The sequence below is a fragment of the Acanthochromis polyacanthus genome, chromosome 22, assembly GCF_021347895.1.
Source record: "Acanthochromis polyacanthus isolate Apoly-LR-REF ecotype Palm Island chromosome 22, KAUST_Apoly_ChrSc, whole genome shotgun sequence".
Classification (NCBI taxonomy): Eukaryota; Metazoa; Chordata; class Actinopteri; family Pomacentridae; genus Acanthochromis; species Acanthochromis polyacanthus.
The window spans coordinates 1,774,697-1,794,011 of record NC_067134.1 but is presented as its reverse complement, the minus strand read 5'-3'; the positions used below and the strand labels follow the sequence as shown (position 1 = coordinate 1,794,011).

General features: G+C 40.2%; 2 protein-coding genes across 42 annotated transcripts in view; one reads left to right on the top strand and one right to left on the bottom strand.

Moving 5' to 3' along the window:
* LOC127531907 (zinc finger protein 37 homolog) overlaps positions 1 to 19,315 on the bottom strand; it is a 269,232-nt gene that overhangs the window by 12,296 nt on the left and 237,621 nt on the right. The gene's annotated exons all lie outside the window — the stretch shown is intronic.
* LOC127531957 (zinc finger protein OZF-like) overlaps positions 1 to 19,315 on the top strand; it is a 319,989-nt gene that overhangs the window by 75,499 nt on the left and 225,175 nt on the right. For 3 of the 41 annotated variants that reach the window (XM_051942611.1, XM_051942607.1, XM_051942614.1), the window contains exons 3-5: positions 7,128 to 8,327; positions 8,608 to 8,850; positions 12,395 to 12,477. The exons of 15 other annotated variants lie outside the window; for them this stretch is intronic. In XM_051942611.1, the coding sequence (XP_051798571.1) occupies positions 7,128 to 8,327; positions 8,608 to 8,850; positions 12,395 to 12,477 (1,526 nt within the window). Of the gene's footprint in view, positions 1 to 7,127; positions 8,328 to 8,607; positions 8,851 to 11,871; positions 11,998 to 12,394; positions 12,478 to 12,612; positions 12,711 to 13,005; positions 13,164 to 13,294; positions 13,674 to 13,713; positions 13,774 to 16,685; positions 16,838 to 19,315 lie in introns of those variants that run through there. 23 more of the 41 variants (XM_051942612.1, XM_051942613.1, XM_051942605.1 and 20 more) reach the window with 19 other exon arrangements.

The following is a 19,315-nucleotide window of genomic DNA, read 5'->3' as shown; positions in this document are numbered from 1 at the left end:
AAATGACACAAGGAACAACTGATTAAATTGTGGGGGTGTTTCTGAGTCCCATCAATTCCAGTTACCAGCTACATATTTAGGTCACGCGATTCGGTATGTATACATGCAGAACACACCCCTGTCTTGGTGCAGGACTGCGCTCTCTGTGCTGTTCTTTTTAGTTGACGTGACCAGCTGTGAGCGTGTGCTTGTGAACACATGTGTGCCAGGATGTGAAATTAACTTTTTAAGCCACTGACAGATATGTCCAAATATGATTCATTCAATAGTAAATTAGCATTTTGTGCCGCAAATCTACCAACCACATCATGTTAAACCAGTATCTGGCTGCTGCTAATTTCCCACTGTGGTGTGCCAGCTTTTGTGGAAATGGGTTGGAACGTTATATAATTAATTTCGAAATAAATATTGTCAATTACAGCGTTGAAACATGTTCTACAATCTGGAAAAAATGCAGCTTTTTAGTAGTTGTCACTGTCTCCCGCAATTTCATCACAACAAATAAGCTTAAAACATTGCAACTTTTATCGCAATTTTTTTAGAAAAGCTGCCGCGAATTCAGGCATTTTCGGCCACAACAATCATGAAAAACGCCCGCGAAATCTTGGACTGACTGAATAAAGTAATTCTATTCTATAATCAGAAGTTTGCATACACTAAGATTGCTATGCCTTCAAGATAATGATGTCCTGACTTTGAAAGCTTTTGATAGATTAAGATGTATTTTCAGGCACACCTCAAACCCACTGCTTCCTTGTGTGATGACATTAGAAAACCTAAAGAAATCAGCCAAGACATCAGGAAGACATTTGTGGGCCTCCGCAGGTGTGGTTCATCCTTGAGTGTAGGCATGTAACGATATGAAAATTTGATATCACGATAATTGTGATCAAAATTATCACGGTTATCGATATTATCACAGTATTGTGAAATATGTTCAAAATGTTTAAAAAGTACTCATAGGCACACTTAAATCAATGAACAACGTTTTTATTTTAGCAAAAAAACAATCAAAATAAGAACTTCAACCTTAAATAGCATATTAATAAGCTACAAAAATTAAAGAGGGGACCTTAAAAGAGCCAGGAGGTAGTCCGTTTGCTTGAAAGCAACATTTGGAATAAAGTACAACAAAAGAAGTAAGGTGCCACTGCCTCATAAACATTAACATTTAACATAAACATTTGTTGTGCAAAGTGTATGAATCTTCACATTCAGTGCTCGGAAAGTCTTACAAATATTATACAATAACACTAGTAGTAAAAAAACAGTAAAGTGGATGCAAGAACAATATAACCACATGTAAACAAATGTGTAGTGCAGATGGTGGTTAAAATAACATAAAATATGTAAACAAATCAAATGAGCCACACTGATTGTCTGTAGTCCTCACCATAAGGTGTTGCTTGCTGCTGACTTTGATCACTAGTTGAGATTGAAACGTAAAAATGTCAGCATATTTACTTTGTCTGGCTTGAGAAGTGATCTTTGAGGGGAGACGATGTGCCCGCTGGCACTGAATACCCTCTCGGATGGCACGCTGGTTGCTGGGATGCACAAAAGCTTCCTGGAAACCCTGGCAAGCTGAGGCAGCTCTGATGCATGCCCCCTCCACCACACAAGTGGATCCTCCTCTGCTGAAATGGATGGCAGAGACAAGTAGTGCTTTATTTCTTCCTTCACTCTCTCTGCAGTGGTCATAAACTGACCCTCCTCCCTTCTCTGGTTCCTTGCTGAGGAAATCTTTCTCAACAATCCAGCCAGGCCTTTCTCCTCTGATGCTGGAGGGGTTAGTGTTGTGGAGGTGCTGCTGATGCTTTGTGGTTCTTCCCTGATCTCTACAGGTGCTAGTTTCAAGGCTTCCTCGTGTACACAGCTCTCAACAGTTGCAGCCTCAGGCTCATCTAAAAAGGTGCTTTTGAAGCGGGGGTCAATGAAACACGCCATGTCCATCACTGTCTTTGCCTTCTCTGTGTATCTGTTGTTAAGATCTTCTCTCATCACTCGTTTCATTTCTTTGGTCAAAACTGAATCCCCACCTTTTTTGACCAGAACATCACGGGTGATGTGGTCCAGAAGAGGTTTCAAGGCTGACAGCGTCACATGTGTCTCTGAGGCAAGTGCGTCAGTCAGTTTGCTCAGGGGCTCAAGCAGCTGGCAGAGTTGCTCCATGACACTAATGTCTGCATCCTTGGGCATTAAATGATACGTTCCTTTTTCAGCAGCCAATGTGGCACAGACTGGCTGCTGTTCGCTGAGGAAACGCTCAACCATCTTGTGTGTAGATCCCCATCTTGTCACCACATCATGGATGAGAGCCTTCTGTGGAACGTTGAGAGTGTTTTGCTTTTCTTTCAGTGCTCTCTTTCTCTTCCAGCTCCGTGAAAAGGCTTGGACGAGATGACGGCAGGCTCTGACTGCTGTGTCCACCCTCTGGATTTTCAGAGCCTTTGAGATGGCCAGGTTTAAGTTGTGCCCAAAGCACCCAAGCCACAGATCTGTGAACTCTTCAAAAGCCTTCACCATGTTGGTTGCATTGTCTGTTGTAATGCAGCAGAGGTCTTGCTTCTTGATCCCCCACTCCTCCAGCATGTTCTCGAAAAACTCTGTGATGTTTTGAGACGTGTGATCCTCTGGAAAGAACTGGGTTTCCAGGCAGTGTGATGACAGCTTCCAGTCTGGGCTGAGGTAGTGTATGGTGAAGCTTATGTAGGGTTGCCCTGCCCCACTTTCACTGGTCCAGATGTCTGTGGTTGCAGCGTAGTATGTTCCCTGAGTTACACTTTTTGCAACCTCAGCTTTGAGATCGTTATACATCTTTGGGATTTCAGTCTTGGAAAAATGATTCCGTGAAGGAACTTTATAGTGAGGCACAGCAACCTTCATCACGTTCAAAAATCCAGGCCTCTCAACAGTTTGAAATGGCATCATGTCTTTCGCAATAAAATACGAGATAGCTGCTGTGAGGTCTTTGGCATGTTTTGAAGTCGGTGCATAAGCAGCCTTCCTTTCAAACGCCTGAGTTATTGTTTGTGCCACTGTGACCGAAGAAGTACAAGCTGTTGGAGGATTTGTCCTGGTTCTGTCCATTACTCGCCCTCTCTGTAAATAAGAGGAAAACAAAATTATAATGGTTATTATTAAATAATTATTATTATTCATCATCACACACACACACGCCCCCCTCTCCCTCAACCACCCACACCCACCCACACACCATGTAACGCTGTCTTCTGAACATTAACCGGCCGTTGATTCTATGTCGGACTTTCTGTCGGCAACAACGGTGCATTTAGCTTTAGCCACGGAGCTAGTATTGTGCCGGAGCAGAAACGAGACGATTCTATGTCGGACTTTGTCGGCAACAACGGTGCATTTAGCTTTAGCCACGGAGCTAGTATTGTGCCGGAGTAGAAACGAGACGATCACGCTCCGTTTTCACGGTTCCCTAAGCCCCACATGCATTCATTTAAGTTATCTTACCTTTAACTCGCTGCACAGTTGCGGGTGGTGGTCCCGTAGATGAGCCATCATGTTGGACGTGTTTCCACCCTTTGCCGATACTTTTTTGTGGCATTTTCGGCAGACTGGGCTGTTTTCTTCCACCAGTCTCCCTTGCGTGTCTTTATAAAAACCGAAGTACGCCCAGACTTCAGACTTGGTCCGTTTCGACGGTGGAAAAATCTCTCCACTGCCGGTATTGCTGCCCTCCGCCATATTTATGAGTTGTTTACTGTTCAGTGCGCATGCGCACGGGGCGCATGTGTCCGATTGGCTGCATGCTGCTGCACTTCTCACAACAGTAGTACGCCTATTCCTGAGATTTTCCGGATTGTGGCAATCAAATACGGTTTAACGGTAATTAAAATTTGAAACGGAATTACTAACCGTCAGACATTTTACCGCGGTTTATCATTTTAACCAGTAATCGTTACATCCCTACTTGAGTGCAATTTCCAGATTGCTGTGGTTTGAGGTTTATCTGTCCAAATAACTACATGCCCAGATCAACACCATGGGAATGTCAAGCCATCTAACTGCTCAAGATGGAGATTGGTTAAGGTTAGAATTGTTTTGGAGGGAAATGTGCTCATCAAGCCCAGAACAAAAGCAAACGACCTTGTGAAGATGCTGGCTGAGGATGGCCTGAGTACACCATCCCAACTGTGAAGCATGGGGGTGGCAGCACCATGTTGTGGGAGTGTTTTTGCTGCAGGAGGGACTGGTGCACTTCACAAAATAGATGGCATCAAGAGAATCGAACATTATGTGGAATTATTGAAGCAACATCAGCCAGCAAATGAAAGCTTGGGCTCAAGTGGGTCTTCCAAATGACAAGGACAGCGCTGGTGCAAATCTGACACTGTCCTGGAGAAACTGTGCACTACTGACTTAGAACTGCTTTCTGCTTCACTGTGCCCTTCATATCTGCCTCAGAAATTTCCCCAAATATTTGTGAAACTTGTCTATATCCGTCCAAAGGCCAGTGAAATAAATACCTGTGGGCAAAAAGGTGCTTCTGCTCTGGGTTCCTCTGACCACAACTGCATCCTCCTTATCCCTGTCTACCACTGTACCGAAGCAAGGCAAAGTGCAGAACATCAGAGTGAGAGTTTGTCACACTCTGCAGGGATGTCTGGAGGTTACTGACTGGGATGTGTTTAAGGAGTCCTCAGCTGATATTGATGAACCGACTGATGTTGTGAGCAGCTGGGTCACAGACTGTGAAACCAGTGTTATTCCTGAAAAAACTGTTAAACTATATCCAAACACTAAGCCATGGCTTTCTAAGAAGCTTAAAGACCTACTGTACAGAAAGAAAACAGTCTTCAGAGAAGGAAATACACTAAATCTGTATAACTGACAGAAGGAAATAAAGTAGGAGATCAGGACCCACAAAAGACAATACAAAGACAAACTTGAGTCTCAGCTCAAAATGAACAACCTCAGTTCAGTCTGGGACGGCATGAATCTGATCACTGGAACCAATTAATGTGTCAATGAGAGAGTTCAGCTCAGTGGTTATAATATTGATTTAGAGCTGGCTCAAAGTCTAAACAGTTTTTATGTCAGGTTTGACTCCCATGATTTTAGGGCTAAACATGCTGAGACTAAAAACTGTCTCATGTCAGCGTCTCCACAGAATCCCTTTCTTTTATCCGGGTTGGAAATAAATCTATGTTAAAAATGTAATCTGGTGTCTCAAACAGTGCAGACCAAAGAAAAGTCCTCTACCTGATTACATCGGTGGCCGTTTATTGAAAACTTTTATGACGTCTGACGAAATGACCAAGATTGCTGCCGATGTCCCTGTCTCTTATGTTTTGTTTCATTTTTCTTTAAATGGCTTTTATTTTGCTTTTAATTGTTTTACTGTGGTTTTTTTACGTTTGTAAAACATTTCCTTTAATCGTTGCTGTTCCTTTAACTGTTTTCAGGGATGACAATTGTCTGTGGATCCGCGGATTTCCGCCGATTTAATGTCAAATTTGAACATTTCTGTGAATCCTCTAAATCTGTTGAGAAAATTTTAGGGGGGGGTTAGGTACTTTATTGTCGCTGATGTTAACGTTGTTAACATCTCGCAGGAGTGAGGCGTGAGTTTCGTTAAACGAAACTTGCGCCTCACTACGAAACTCACGCCTCACTCCTGTGAGATTTTCCCTGAAGCTATCGTTCGATTGTAAACGGCCCAGCAGTTGGACAGCTTCAAGCTTGGACCAATCAAATTGCTCGTAGCATTCTTTGTCACAAATTCATGGTGGCGTGTTCGACTCGGATGTTTGGAGATTTGGTATCGTGTTCAGCGGAATGATGAGATTTTTATCGAAGGATCAGGAGTCATCAGTCACAGAAATTGACAAAAGTGTCAAAAATAAGTTCCGATGGGAATGGCTGGAGAGAAAAGTCACTGTGAAGGTGAAAATTGGCTCAAAGATCGACGAGGTAACGGAAACACTTGGACAATTTCTGAAGAAACCAGACGTGGCCAGAAAAGCTTTTTGTGTGTATTGTAACGATTTAACTACGGATCGCGTGGATGCGTAGCACTGTCAGACAGTTACACCAGCAGCATGAACAGCTACTTCAAGTGCCAAGGCAAAAGATACATTGAAAGAGAAGGAAATGGCTGCCAGAAAAGCCCACCAGCAGGAGTTGAAAAGGAAGGCTGTCCAGAGACTTAGACAGCTTGCTGCAAAGAGAAGAAAATTGGCAAAATAGGAGTGTTGCAGTGAACTGACTTGGATATATTGTACATAGTAGAATAGAACTCATAGATTTGTGAAATATTTTGGACTGAAGATAGTGAGAAAAGATTGAAGAACATGTAAGTTAACTTTTCATTAAATTTGCTGACTGAAACAAGTCTAGTGTTATGTTTTTGACCATTTTTATCAGTCTAAATGACTTCTATTTCACTATAAATCTCTCAGCTTCAGCCCCCCCGCCCCGCCCCCTCCACCCCGCCCCGTCAATAATTTTCAGTTGAAATCCGAATTTCCTGTTGACATCCCTGTGTTTCACTGTTTTGTTGCTTTTGTTGTTTGATGGTGAACGTTTGTGTAACTGCTGCGCAACAAATTTCCCGGGTCGTTAGCGTCAAATCCAGAATTCAGTGGCAGAATTACAGATCTTTTCTGGACTGGTATCAACATCTGATCCCCTAGGAGAAACTAGAAAGTGTTGGTGGTCTGAATTGAACCTGCTGCCATTAAGACCTAAATCTGGACATTGATGTTGTATGCTTTTCATATTGTACATTTCTCCAGTAATGTAACTTAACGGAAAGTCTGGGGATGAAGAGATCCTGGTGGTACAATCCCATCAGTCGTGAGCTCTGCTTTGTTTTTCACGGTGATCGACAGATTTTACTACCCAATATTCTAAAACTACCGTGCAGAAAGCTGAAAACTATCGGCCTGTGAAAATAGTTTTGTTGACATTGTGAGTGTGCTGTTGACTCATTTCTAGGTTTCTAATGACAAAGCTGCTAGCATGTCTGCAGATTCTTGATCTTGTTTCAGCCTCATGTCCAACTACATGGAATTGAGACTTTTCGGTTAAATTTTTTTTCATGATTGCTCTTCCATCACTGCCTCTGTTTTTATCTTTGTCTTTTGTTACAGAAATGTAAACACAGCAATGGAGTGAGATGTCGGACCTCTGAGGAGGATAAGGATGGTTCAGCAACAACGGCAAAAAGAGATGAATCACTGAGTTGTGAGCAATGTGGCAAGACTTTTATCACAGCAACAAAGCTAAGAATTCACAAACGTATTCACACTGTGGACAAACCATTCAGCTGTGATCAGTGTGGAAAGGCTTTTACTCAGAAGATTAATCTAACAAGTCATCAACTCATTCACAGTGGAGTTAAACCATTCAGCTGTGATCAGTGTGGAAAGGCTTTTACTCACAAGAGTCAGTTAAAAAGACATCAACTCATTCACAGTGGAGTTAAACCATTCAGCTGCGATCAGTGTGGAAAGGCTTTTACTCACAAGAGTCAGTTAAAAAGCCATCAACTCATTCACAGTGGAGTTAAACCATTCAGCTGTGCTCAGTGTGGAAAGGCTTTTACTCAGAAGAGTCAGTTAAAAAGCCATCAACTTATTCACAGTGGAGTTAAACCATTCAGCTGTGATCAGTGTGGTAAGGCTTTTACTCACAAGAGTCATCTAGCAAATCATCAACTCATGCACAGTGGAGTGAAATTGTTCAGCTGTGATCAGTGTGGAAAGGCTTTTACTCACAAGAGTACGTTAAGACGTCATCAACTCATGCACAGTGGAGTTAAACCGTTCGGCTGTGATCAGTGTGGAAAGGCTTTTACTCAGAAGGGTCACTTAAAAAGCCATCAACTCATGCACAGTGGAGTTAAACCATTCAACTGTGATCAGTGTGTGAAAACCTTTACTCAACATGAACAGTTGTTGATCCATCAATGCCCCCATTCTGGTAGAAAGCGGTACCACTGTGACTCCTGTGAAAAAACTTTCAACTCCCAACAGAGCTTAAAATGTCACCAACGCATCCACACTGGACATGATGTGTACGTATGTGATCACTGTGGTGAACCATTTGTACAGTACTCACAGTTAAAAGCTCATGAAGTGACCCACACTGGGGTTAAACCATACCTTTGTGACCAGTGTGGGAAACGCTACAGCTACATTGCAAGCCTCAAAGTTCACCAACGTGTCCACACTGGGGAGAGACCATACAGATGTGATGAGTGTAAGAAGACTTTTACATCTTTGGGTTCCCTGAAACAACACCAGCAGATCCACACCAGAAAGAAAGCATTCAATCAGTGTCACAGTGAGGTATGTAAAGACTGGTCTCAGTCACAGTGTACACACAATTGTGTATTGGATAATTTTGGATATTGCTGCAAAATTGTTTCAAAACAGTTTTGAACAACTGTGGTCAGTTGAATTCTGTTAACACATTATCGGCTATCGTTCAGTCTAACCTGTATTGGTTTTGTCACAGAAATCTGGTCCAGGTTAATCTGGGAATGTAGGTTAGATTAGGAATTCTGACGTAATCAGACAACTGAATGTTAAATTCCAACAGTGACGTTCTCTTTGTTTGTTTTCCAAGCAGAACGGAACAGATGGACAAAACTCTCAGACTTGTCAGCACTCTGCCAATGGTGAACAGTGCTGCTTTGACCAGTCTGGACAAACGTCCAACCAACAAGGAACCCGACAACGACACCAGCGTATGCACACTGGACACAGACTGAACCCCTGCCAAGAAGATTTCTCCATGCAGGGTTCAGTAAAAGTTCATGAAGTCCTCCACAAACTTAAAGTCCTTGAGATCCGGCTTCACAGAATTCAGGTCTAATTTCTTATTTAGTGTCTTCGTTGCAAAATCCATTAAGAGGAAAGCTGTCTTTAACAGACGTGACTGGTAAATTAATTAAACCATTCAAAGTGGTTACTCAGTTAAATGAATTATCAGTGGTAGAGGGATAGACGTCTGGATGGAGGCAGTGAGCAGCAGGGTGAATTTCCTCAATTACCACCTTAATGGTTCCTGAGATCCCTCTGGGCTGCAGGAACCCGTTAGATGCAGAGCTGGTTCAGTGATTCTCTGATGATTAAGCATAATTAATTTAGGAGATTACTGGCCTTAGGATATCTATCTATCTATCTATCTATCTATCTATCTATCTATCTATCTATCTATCTATCTATCTATCTATCTATCTATCTATCTATCTATCTATCTATCTATCTATCTATCTATCTATCTATCTATCCTTTCTCAGCTACAGCATCTGCACCTCTGCTTCTGTGTGAAGTAGTCATTACAGGAGAGAAAGTGGAGAAAATCTGACAGATTTTGTCAAGTGGTCCAGAAAAATCTGACTACCCCTACAACTTCTCTCCTGTAATGATAGTAATAAGTAATACATAGTTGATACTTCACACAGCAGTAGCAGAGGTGCAGATGTTGTAGCTGAGAAAGTTTGGAGGTTGCCACTTCTTGCATTCCAAGAATAGTAGGGGAGTCAGATTTTGTCAAGTGGCCCAGAAAAATCTGACTCCAGATTTTATTTCATATCATACAATCTGCACTTTTAACTCAACCTGCATATTTCTGTTAAAGTCCTAGTTTTGAAATGGTCTCTCTGTTCTTAATCTGCCATACTGTGATCATTTAGCCTCTTATTTTATTATTCTGTTCTTACAGACTGTAATTTACGAGTTTTTTTTTTTTAAACTTGTGATTTGGTGTTTTAGCTGTTGTAGCAAATAATTTCCCAGGTGTGGGATCAATAAAGAATTTCAATTCTATTATATTGTTAACTGTCCCTATAAAAATAACAACAATAAGAAATTACTTTATACTTAAGAACGATACTTCTATTAAAGACTTTATACATAAATACCAGACATATTTTGATGCCATATCTTGCATTCTTAGGGGAGTCCGATTTTAAGTAAGGAGATATGAAGTTTTCTAAGTGAACAATTATTTTAATGACACGTGTAGAACACTGATGGAATGTGAACAATATTTGGCGACTACACCCTGTCCTGTCCTGATGTCCTCATAGGAGTGAAGCTGAGAGTAGCGTAGGATCTCCCCAATGCCATTTAGGGTGCGCACATACGGATGAGAAGAGGAGGAGAAACATGTCACCTAATCATATTTAACAGGAAAACATGTCTGCAGGTCGGTACTTAGTCACATTTAACCCAAAAACAACAGCAAAAGCAGTAAACCTACTACAGAAAACCCCGTCAAGTGGCCACAGAGTGAAAAGTAAGTCACACGCGTTCATGCGAAGGGGGAGTCAGATTTTTCCGGGGAGTGTGAAAATTGCACAACACCTGGATTAGTCCGAATCCTTTTTTCTGATTGGCTGAGATGAGACACGTGACAGTGTGCATCTATTAATGATCGGAAGCATTCAGGTCGTTCCGGTTATACTCGGTAGCGCTCTTCAGTAAAGGAGACGCAGTTTGTTATTTTCTTTGATTATCGCTCGGAAAATTACAAAAAAGTTGCAAGTTAACCCTTTTTTCACATTTATTAGGCAAAATTAGCTTCGCCACCGTGGTTAAACATGCTAAAAATGGCTTTGCCATCCTGAGGAAGGCTTTGCCTATGGCGAAGTGGAGAATGGCTAGCACAAGCACAGAGACACCCTGAAAATTTGACACAATCTTAAATATTATTATGAAATATTTGTTGAAAAGTCTTTTTTGTGTGTTTCTAAGGGTGTGGCTGCATCAGAAAGACACAAATACAAATGATATTTTTTTGGTTTGTTGTTTACAAGAAATATTTTATGGAACCAGTCAATTTTCAGTTTTAATGTCTTTTTTTAGGATGTGTTTAGTTTTATGATTGTACTAAAATAAATGACTCTTGAAGACCTCAAAGTGATTCTTAATGCAGTATTTCACAAATGTATGGGATGTCCAAAAACTTTTTTCCACTGCTGTATTTAACAACAGTCTGATCTGCTGATGTGAGCAAGACAAACAAGTGAAGGTTTCAGGCTTTTATCTAGAATTGTTCTTGAGATATTCATCTTCAAACAGCCTAAAATTTCAATGTGAGAAAATAAAAAAAACGAGTGAAACTGGGTCTGCAGTCCACTGAAAAACCTCTAAGAAAGTGTCTGACATACTGAACTAATATTTCATAGATAGCATTGTAAATCTCCACAGTTTATGATTTTAAAAAAAGTTTTTTTTGGGAGATGGTCAATGATTTGAAACGGAGTTTGTCCACTAGAGGACAAATGGCACAATCCCAGAATGAGGGTATGTTTTGAAAAAATATCATCCAAAATTAGTCCAGAGTAGTGACTATAATTTGAATTTTAATACACTTAACCAAGTGCTATAGGTGGAAAAAAAACATGTTTACACAGCATGATGTTGCTTTGTGATGTTCCAACTGACATGCTGATTTCAAAATGGAAGCATTTTAATTTCTAATGCTCTCATAGAAGATGACTGGTCAATAAAATTTACTCCTGTGACTCTGATGTCATGCAGAGTCTTTATGCTATGATGTGGAAAGGGTGAAAGAAGACAGACTGGACATTTGAGTGAAACTGAACAGGGCATGTACTGATTCATAAAAACAAGTGTATTATCTTTAATCAAGCCTTACATAGTATTTACTAGCTGAAGTACTTCGGTTTTGAACACAAGAATTACTTGTCAAGACGACGTTGACTGGAGCTCTGCTACAGAAAGGCAGTTCATTTTCTGCTGGGGTTCATAACATACAAGATTTCTCAAATCTACAGAGATGTTTTTGATTTGAAATTAGAGTTACCTTAAATTAATAATATATATTTTTGATACTTTCCCTAAAAAACTCTAAAAAAAGCTTCAGGTGTAGCTGCTGGAAAAGAGCCTGAAAGTCACATGGTGGGACATGTGAACATAGTTCAAGGAAGCGAGGCTGGGAGCAAGAGCCCAAACAGAGGAGGTTAAAGAAAAGGTCAAACTACAGGTATGTAGAACATGTTTTAATGTCAATGCAATTATGTCTGACTATTTGCTGAGTCAGTGAAAGTTATCTTATAGAGCAATGTTTGTATTATTTCAATACTGAGATATTGTTGCAGTGTCATTTGTCGTTTGTTTCCATTTGGATGTATTGTACAGTTAGATTCTATTGAGTTTCCATACCACATTACATTGCTGTTAAGGTGTCTGAATCATTCAGTGAGGGTTTGGTCATGTACTACTATAAGGCCGTGCATAAAAAGAAAATCAAACCTGTTACAGTGTTGCTCTAGTCCCCTCTGTTAAATGGCATCAAAACAATGGTCAACGTGAACAAATCATGAGTGTTGACATTGACTCACAACAGTACCTCTCAACTGTTCTAATTTTGATCTATTTAGGAGAACAATGTGATGAGTGCACCGAGAGATCCAATACAGGGAGCTTTCCTTTTTCAAAGATCATTAGAAGGACAGAAGACAAAGTAAGTTTCAGCAAACAGCTTTTTATTTTCTAATGAGCCAATCTATAGTATTTAAAGTGCAGAGTTATTTGTGTTAGATTTGAACAAAGATCTTCCAACAGTGTAAGGACTTAGTCTTTCTACTTTCATTTGCAGTTGTTCTAGAAACCTATCATCTGGGTCAGGTGGTCACTCTGCAGCACAAGGAGTACTATCCCACATTGGATCTGATGTTAATATTTCCCTTAGACATGGTAAATTGACTGACTGGCTGATATTGTAGAGTTAGTAAATATAGGCAGTTAACAAAAGGAAATGAATGCTACTTTGTGGAGGTACCAGAATTTGGCCATTTAACAAAAAATCTAATGCTAATATTCTTTTATTTCACCAGACTGTTATTGTTTCCACTTCAATGAATGATGCTGTTGTACATGTATAGTAATTTTATTCATCTTCATGCATACAGTGTTTGTGTACAGTATGCGTGATCATATTTTAAAATATATATATTAACAAGGCCAACAACAACAATGTGTTGTGTTACAGGTGCTTCTTCAGTGGCGTCCCTGCACAACATGGTAAATGTCAAATAATGTCTTGTCTACTTTTGCAGTGAGAGGACAGATTTGGTAAATAGTCAGCACTGGCAGTCCACAACAAATGCAGGGTGTTGCACAGGCAGATTCTAGATGACATCGTGTTATGTAAGACATCCTTGTAGGTTTTTCATCTTTCTGCTCTCTGTGAAAGAGCAAAATTGTATTAGATTAAGTCAAAGACAACTTCAAGTATTTGTAAGAATGAATTTAAATGAAGTAAAATGATTTATTGACAGGTAACACACAACACAGTGTGAAGTCAAAGACTTAACAGTGGGAGGGAAGCAATGCTATATAACCTTAGGTCTGATGAGAAACTTGGAGCTTGGCCGGGCATTTCTCTTTAGAGGTGTTCTGTTTCTCCATCCAGCCTCAGTTGTGATCATGTGGTTATGTGATGAAGACTTTGGACAGCAGGTACTAAAAAGTTTGCTGGTGCAATTGAAACACTTTTGTTTGCACAAGTAAAATGTGGTAACTGCAAGCTGTTTCTTCTGAGATCCGTTTATGATGTGCTGTATTGTTTTATGATGACCAATTTTAAGAACTTATTTATTGTGGCAGGGCACTACATAATTACACAATTACATGTAAGTATGAATAGTATATTGCTTTATTTTTTAATAGTATCTTATTTTTATCTCATTTAAAACAGCAGAATTAAATGGAATAATTCTGGGAGCCCCTGTCTTGCCTTCAGAGTTCAGCAACTGAGGTTCATACATATAGCCTTGTAGATGATTTTATTCAATAATAAGCCCCCCAGCAATAAGAAATGTCAGCATTGTGTCATGTTACAGGATTCTGTGACAGAGGATTAGTTCTAGGAAAAACCTAGTCACTCTACAGTTTGTGCTGACAATATTTAATGGCTAATACACACGTGGACAAAATTGTTGGTACCCCTCAGTTAAAGAAGGAAAAACCCACAATTCTCACTGAAATCACTTGAAACTCACAAAAGTAACAATAAATAAAAATTTATTGAAAATTAAATAATCAAAATCAGCCATCACTTTTGAATTGTTGATTAACATAATTATTTAAAAAAACAAACTAATGAAATAGGGCTGGACAAAAATGATGGTACCCATAACTTAATATTTTGTTGCACAACCTTTTGAGGCAATCACTGCAATTAAACGATTTCTGTATTTGTCAATGAGCGTTCTGCAGCTGTCAACAGGTATTTTGGCCCACTCCTCATGAGCAAACAGCTCCAGTTGTCTCAGGTTTGATGGGTGTCTTCTCCAAATGGCATGTTTCAGCTCCTTCCACATATGTTCAATGGGATTCAGATCTGGGCTCATAGAAGGCCACTTTAGAATAGTCCAACGCTTTTCTCTCAGCCATTCTTGGGTGTTTTTGGCTGTGTGTTTTGGATGGTTGTCCTGTTGGAAGACCCATGACCTGCGACTGAGACCAAGCTTTCTGACACTAGGCAGCACATTTCTCTCCAGAATGCCTTGATAGTCTTCAGATTTCATCGTACCTTGCACACTTTCAAGACACCCTGTGCCAGATGCAGCAAAGCAGCCCCAAAACATTACTGAGCCTCCTCCATGTTTCACCGTAGGGACAGTGTTCTTTTCTTCGTATGCTTGGTTTTTGAGTCTATGAACATAGAGTTGATGTGCCTTACCAAAAAGCTCCAGTTTGGTCTCATCTGTCCAAAGGACATTCTCCCAGAAGCTTTGTGGCTTGTCAACATGCATTTTTGCAAATTCCAGTCTGGCTTTTTTATGAGTTTTTTTCAGCAGTGGTGTCCTCCTTGGTCGTCTCCCATGAAGTCCACTTTGGCTCAAACAACGACGAATGGTGCGATCTGACACTGATGTACCTTGGCCTTGGAGTTCACCTTTAATTTCTTTGGAGGTTGCTCTGGGCTCTTTGGATACAATTCGAACGATCCGTCTCTTCAATTTGTCATCAATTTTCCTCTTGCGGCCACGTCCAGGGAGGTTGGCTACTGTCCCGTGGGTCTTGAACTTCTGAATAATATGAGCCACTGTTGTCACAGGAACTTCAAGCTGTTTAGAGATGGTCTTATAGCCTTTACCTTTAAGATGTTTGTCTATCATTTTTTTTCGGATGTCCTGGGACAATTCTCTCCTTCGCTTTCTGTTGTCCATGTTCAGTGTGGTACACACCTTTTCACCAAACAGCAGGGTGACTACTTGTCTCCCTTTAAATAGGCAGACTGACTGATTATGAGTTTGGAAACACCTGTGATGTCAATTAAATGACACACCTGAGTTAATCATGTCACTCTGGTCAAATAGTTTTCAATCTTTTATAGAGGTACCATCATTTTTGTCCAGGCCTGTTTCATTAGTTTGTTTTTTTTAAATAATTATGTTAATCAACAATTCAAAAGTAATGGCTGTTTTTGATTATTTAATTTTCAATAAATTTTTATTTATTGTTACTTTTGTGAGTTTCAAGTGATTTCAGTGAGAATTGTGGGTTTTTCCTTCTTTAACTGAGGGGTACCAACAATTTTGTCCACGTGTGTATCTAGAAATGTGGCTCACATTTTCGTGGCACCAAAAATCTAACTTTGTTCCTCTGAGGGCTGCTATGAAGCAAGTTCAGTATAAGCAGGCTTACTTTGTGTACACCGGCTCCACAAAAACTAAAGCCTCAGTCAGAGTTAATGGTGGTTGTCAGGTTTCTTTGTTAACTCAGACTTTCTACTTCAGATCCTGTGTGAGTCACAAAAAGGGGGGGTGTTAACACCAAATGGACGTCTCATGTACCAGCTGCTTCAGTCAACTGGTTGTTATAGTTGATAGCTACAAGGAATATAAAAAATGATGATGGTGGAAAGCAGCTACTGCAAATGATGCAAGACAGGAATGCTGGTAGAAAGCTGTTAAACGTGCGTGAAGAATTTATTTTACCCATCAATGTAGACGCCTTTTTGAACTGGCTGCTGCTCATTACAGCTGTTAAACTTTAAACTTCATGTATTGAGTCGTTATATTGAAGAAGTGCACTTTGGTCAGGGGTGGTCTGATAATGCAGGAAGTCACTGTAGTTCAGTCGCTTTGAGTTCTTTTGTTCACACATAAAATGAAGAGACAGATCTTGAGCGTTTTCACCCAAACTGTCAAAGTAATCAAGATCTGTCTGTTCATTTTATGTCTGAATAAAAGAGCTTTAAACTACTATAATAACAAGAAGACATGATGAACATTTCTGAGCGATCACTTTAGTTATCAGTGAAATCAAGGTGAAATTAATGTCATTGATTAAATATTCTTGGTAATATATACCAGTAGATTTTTGGCACCAAATCAGGACCAAACATAAAAAAATATATATTCATGTGATTTCTGCATCACCAACTAAATACATGTTGGGTTTCTATGACAACACAATGCAAACAGTATGAGAAACTGTATCTTCACGGTTTTGTTCAGTGGCTTTAGTGACATAAAGCTCATCTGACTGTACACAAGATGAAAGATCATTTTTATTTATTGCATTATTATTATTATTATTGTTGTTGGAAATTCTACAATACAGATTTGCCTATTGTCAAACATTCTGTTGCTGCCAGCACATAAAAGGACTGAAAACATGGATACAAACCATGATAATATTTAATGCTTTTATATACAGGAAAGTCTTGATGGATCACACTGCCCTGGAGGAGGAGGAGGAGGAGGAGGAGGAGGAGGAGGAAGAGGAGGACCTCGTTCACAATGACGACCACGCCTGAAACCTGCTGTTCATGAATTTTGTTATTTTGCAATAAAGCACACTGTTCAAAATCATGTTTTTATTTTCTTTGTTACTGATTTTGTGTTGAAAGAAAGTATTGCTGCTGATAAAGTATAAAGTCTAACATTTACCAAATAATTCCTTCAGAATGATGAAGGTTTCTGTACCAGAAGACTGTTTATGGGATGTTTTGGAGTATATATTCAATGTATTGACAAGGAGAATTCACTGCACATCTTCAGAAACATCTGCAAACTGCATCTAAAATGTATTACAAAAAGCGTTTTGAAAAGGTTGAATAAATGTGGCACAGTGAACCTTTCTGCCCTGGTTTTCAAGAAGGAACATGTAATTTCAATGCAGACACACTAGGTGTCGCTGTTCTGTCTGGTCGCTGCAGCACAGCTTTAATATTTAGCCACGCTCTGATTGGTTACAGAACGATGAAAGCGGAGTGAAGCGTGCACTTCTGGTCCTAAATGAAAGTGTTCCGGTAAACAACATACAAAGTAAATCAGAAATCCAAACCGCTGCCGTGTAGCTGGAATGAAGTCTCCACGAGGCTATTCCAAAAGGCCGATCTGGCCCATGGCAGTGTTAAAGTATGAATGACATGACAGCTAGGGGAAAACTACGAGGGAGACTGAATCAACACTCATTCCAGTTTTCTCCTTTCATGTCAAACTTATTATTCAGTATATTTAGTCAAGTAAAAAACGCTAGCAGAGCCACCCCAGGGAAGGAAACAGATCCATGTCACTGTCAGAATAAAACACCGCGCAGGAGAATTATTATTAAAACACACTGAGGACTTCGTCCCGATGAAATTGCAAAGGGAGGATTTATTTTCCTGTCTTTTCTTGTGGTACTTGACAGAAGACATGACACCACCGCGCTGTATCCACAAACATGTGACTGCAGCATCCATTTAACAAGCAACAAACGCATTTTGAATACGTTACAGATCAACGTAACGCCGGACCAATTACGTTTCTGTTGCAACGTGATTGAAAATGCATTTTAGTTGTCTGAGAATGTAATTTTGTGGAGACAGGGTTGCTCATAGTGATGCTTGCTCTGTCTGGCACAATAACAGTCAAACATCCATCAGGTCTTCCTCAGTCTCTCACAGAGTTTCAGTTTATGTGGACGTTCCTGCTGGAACTCTGTCCTTCTACAGAGTCTCCTCTGACTCTCTGATCCACCTCCACACCTTCAACACCACATTCACTAAAACTCTCTATCCTGGATTCTGGTTCCTCAGTGTTTCTATGCTGAGTTGAGTCTCCAGAGTCTCCTCCTGGTACAGAAACAGTGTTGAACAGATAGTTGAGTCTCTCCGTGACTCTGTCCCTCACAAACATGTTTTCACATTCATGGATTAAATGTGTTTCTTTGTCAAATCCTTCTAAATGATTCCTTGTAAACTTGTTCCTCTTCAAAGATGGAAGTTGTGATTCTACCAGGAGCCAAATGTGGTGTTTGCGTCTTTTTCCAGTCAAATGTTGAGATTGAAAATCAGGATGTGGTGTTCCTCTGACGCTCACTTGAACTAAAAGCATTTGAGCTGCACAAAGTGTGAAATGAGAGAGGAAGCAGTGAATCTCCAAACTGCTGACAGACTTTCACACATTATTGTCCAGTGAAAATCAGCTTTTTGTGCAGCCACACTTGATCCTGATTTGAGTCTTTAAGTCCTGTTCTAGTGATGAAATGAGAACTAAAAATCCTGACTCTGAGTTCTTCATTACAAACACACATTATATCATCTGTTTATTTTTCATCTGCTTTATTCTACTCAACATTTAACAGGATTATAAAAAATACATTTAAAGTCTGTCAAGAATCATACAGGTATGAGATCCATGAATCAGCCATAAGAATGGGGCTCTGGCAGAGTGACAGCAAAATAAGGGAACACAGTATGAGATTATAACCTGTGATTTATAAGCAAATAATGCTATAACCTGATGAATGTGCGTGAACTACACAAATGCCTGTTTTTTTCATCCATCCATCCATCCATTCTCTATACACCGCTTTATCCTCACGAGGGTCATGGGGGGTGCTGGAGTCTATCCCAGCTGACTCGGGCGAAGGCAGGGGACACCCTGGACAGGTCACCAGTCTGTCACAGGGCTACATATACAGACAAACAATCACACTCACATTCACACCTACGGACAACTTAGAGTAATCAATTAACCTCTGCATATTTTGGACTGTGGGAGGAAACCGGAGTATCCGCAGAAAACCCACGCATGCACAGGGAGAACATGCAAACTCCATGCAGAAAGATCCCAGGCCCACCCCGGGATTTGAACCGGGGATCTTCTTGCTGCAAGGCGAAAGTGCTAACCACTGTGCAGTCTATAAAGCATTATCCTGCAATTAAAATCAACAGATTGGAACTTCTATTTATCCCTATCACAATGGTTAGATATATGTTTTTTCTCGGAGTGTATAAAGTCAGGTTAATGTGTACATCACAACAGTAAAGGTTCTGTAAGGTTACCTAGTCAGTCCAC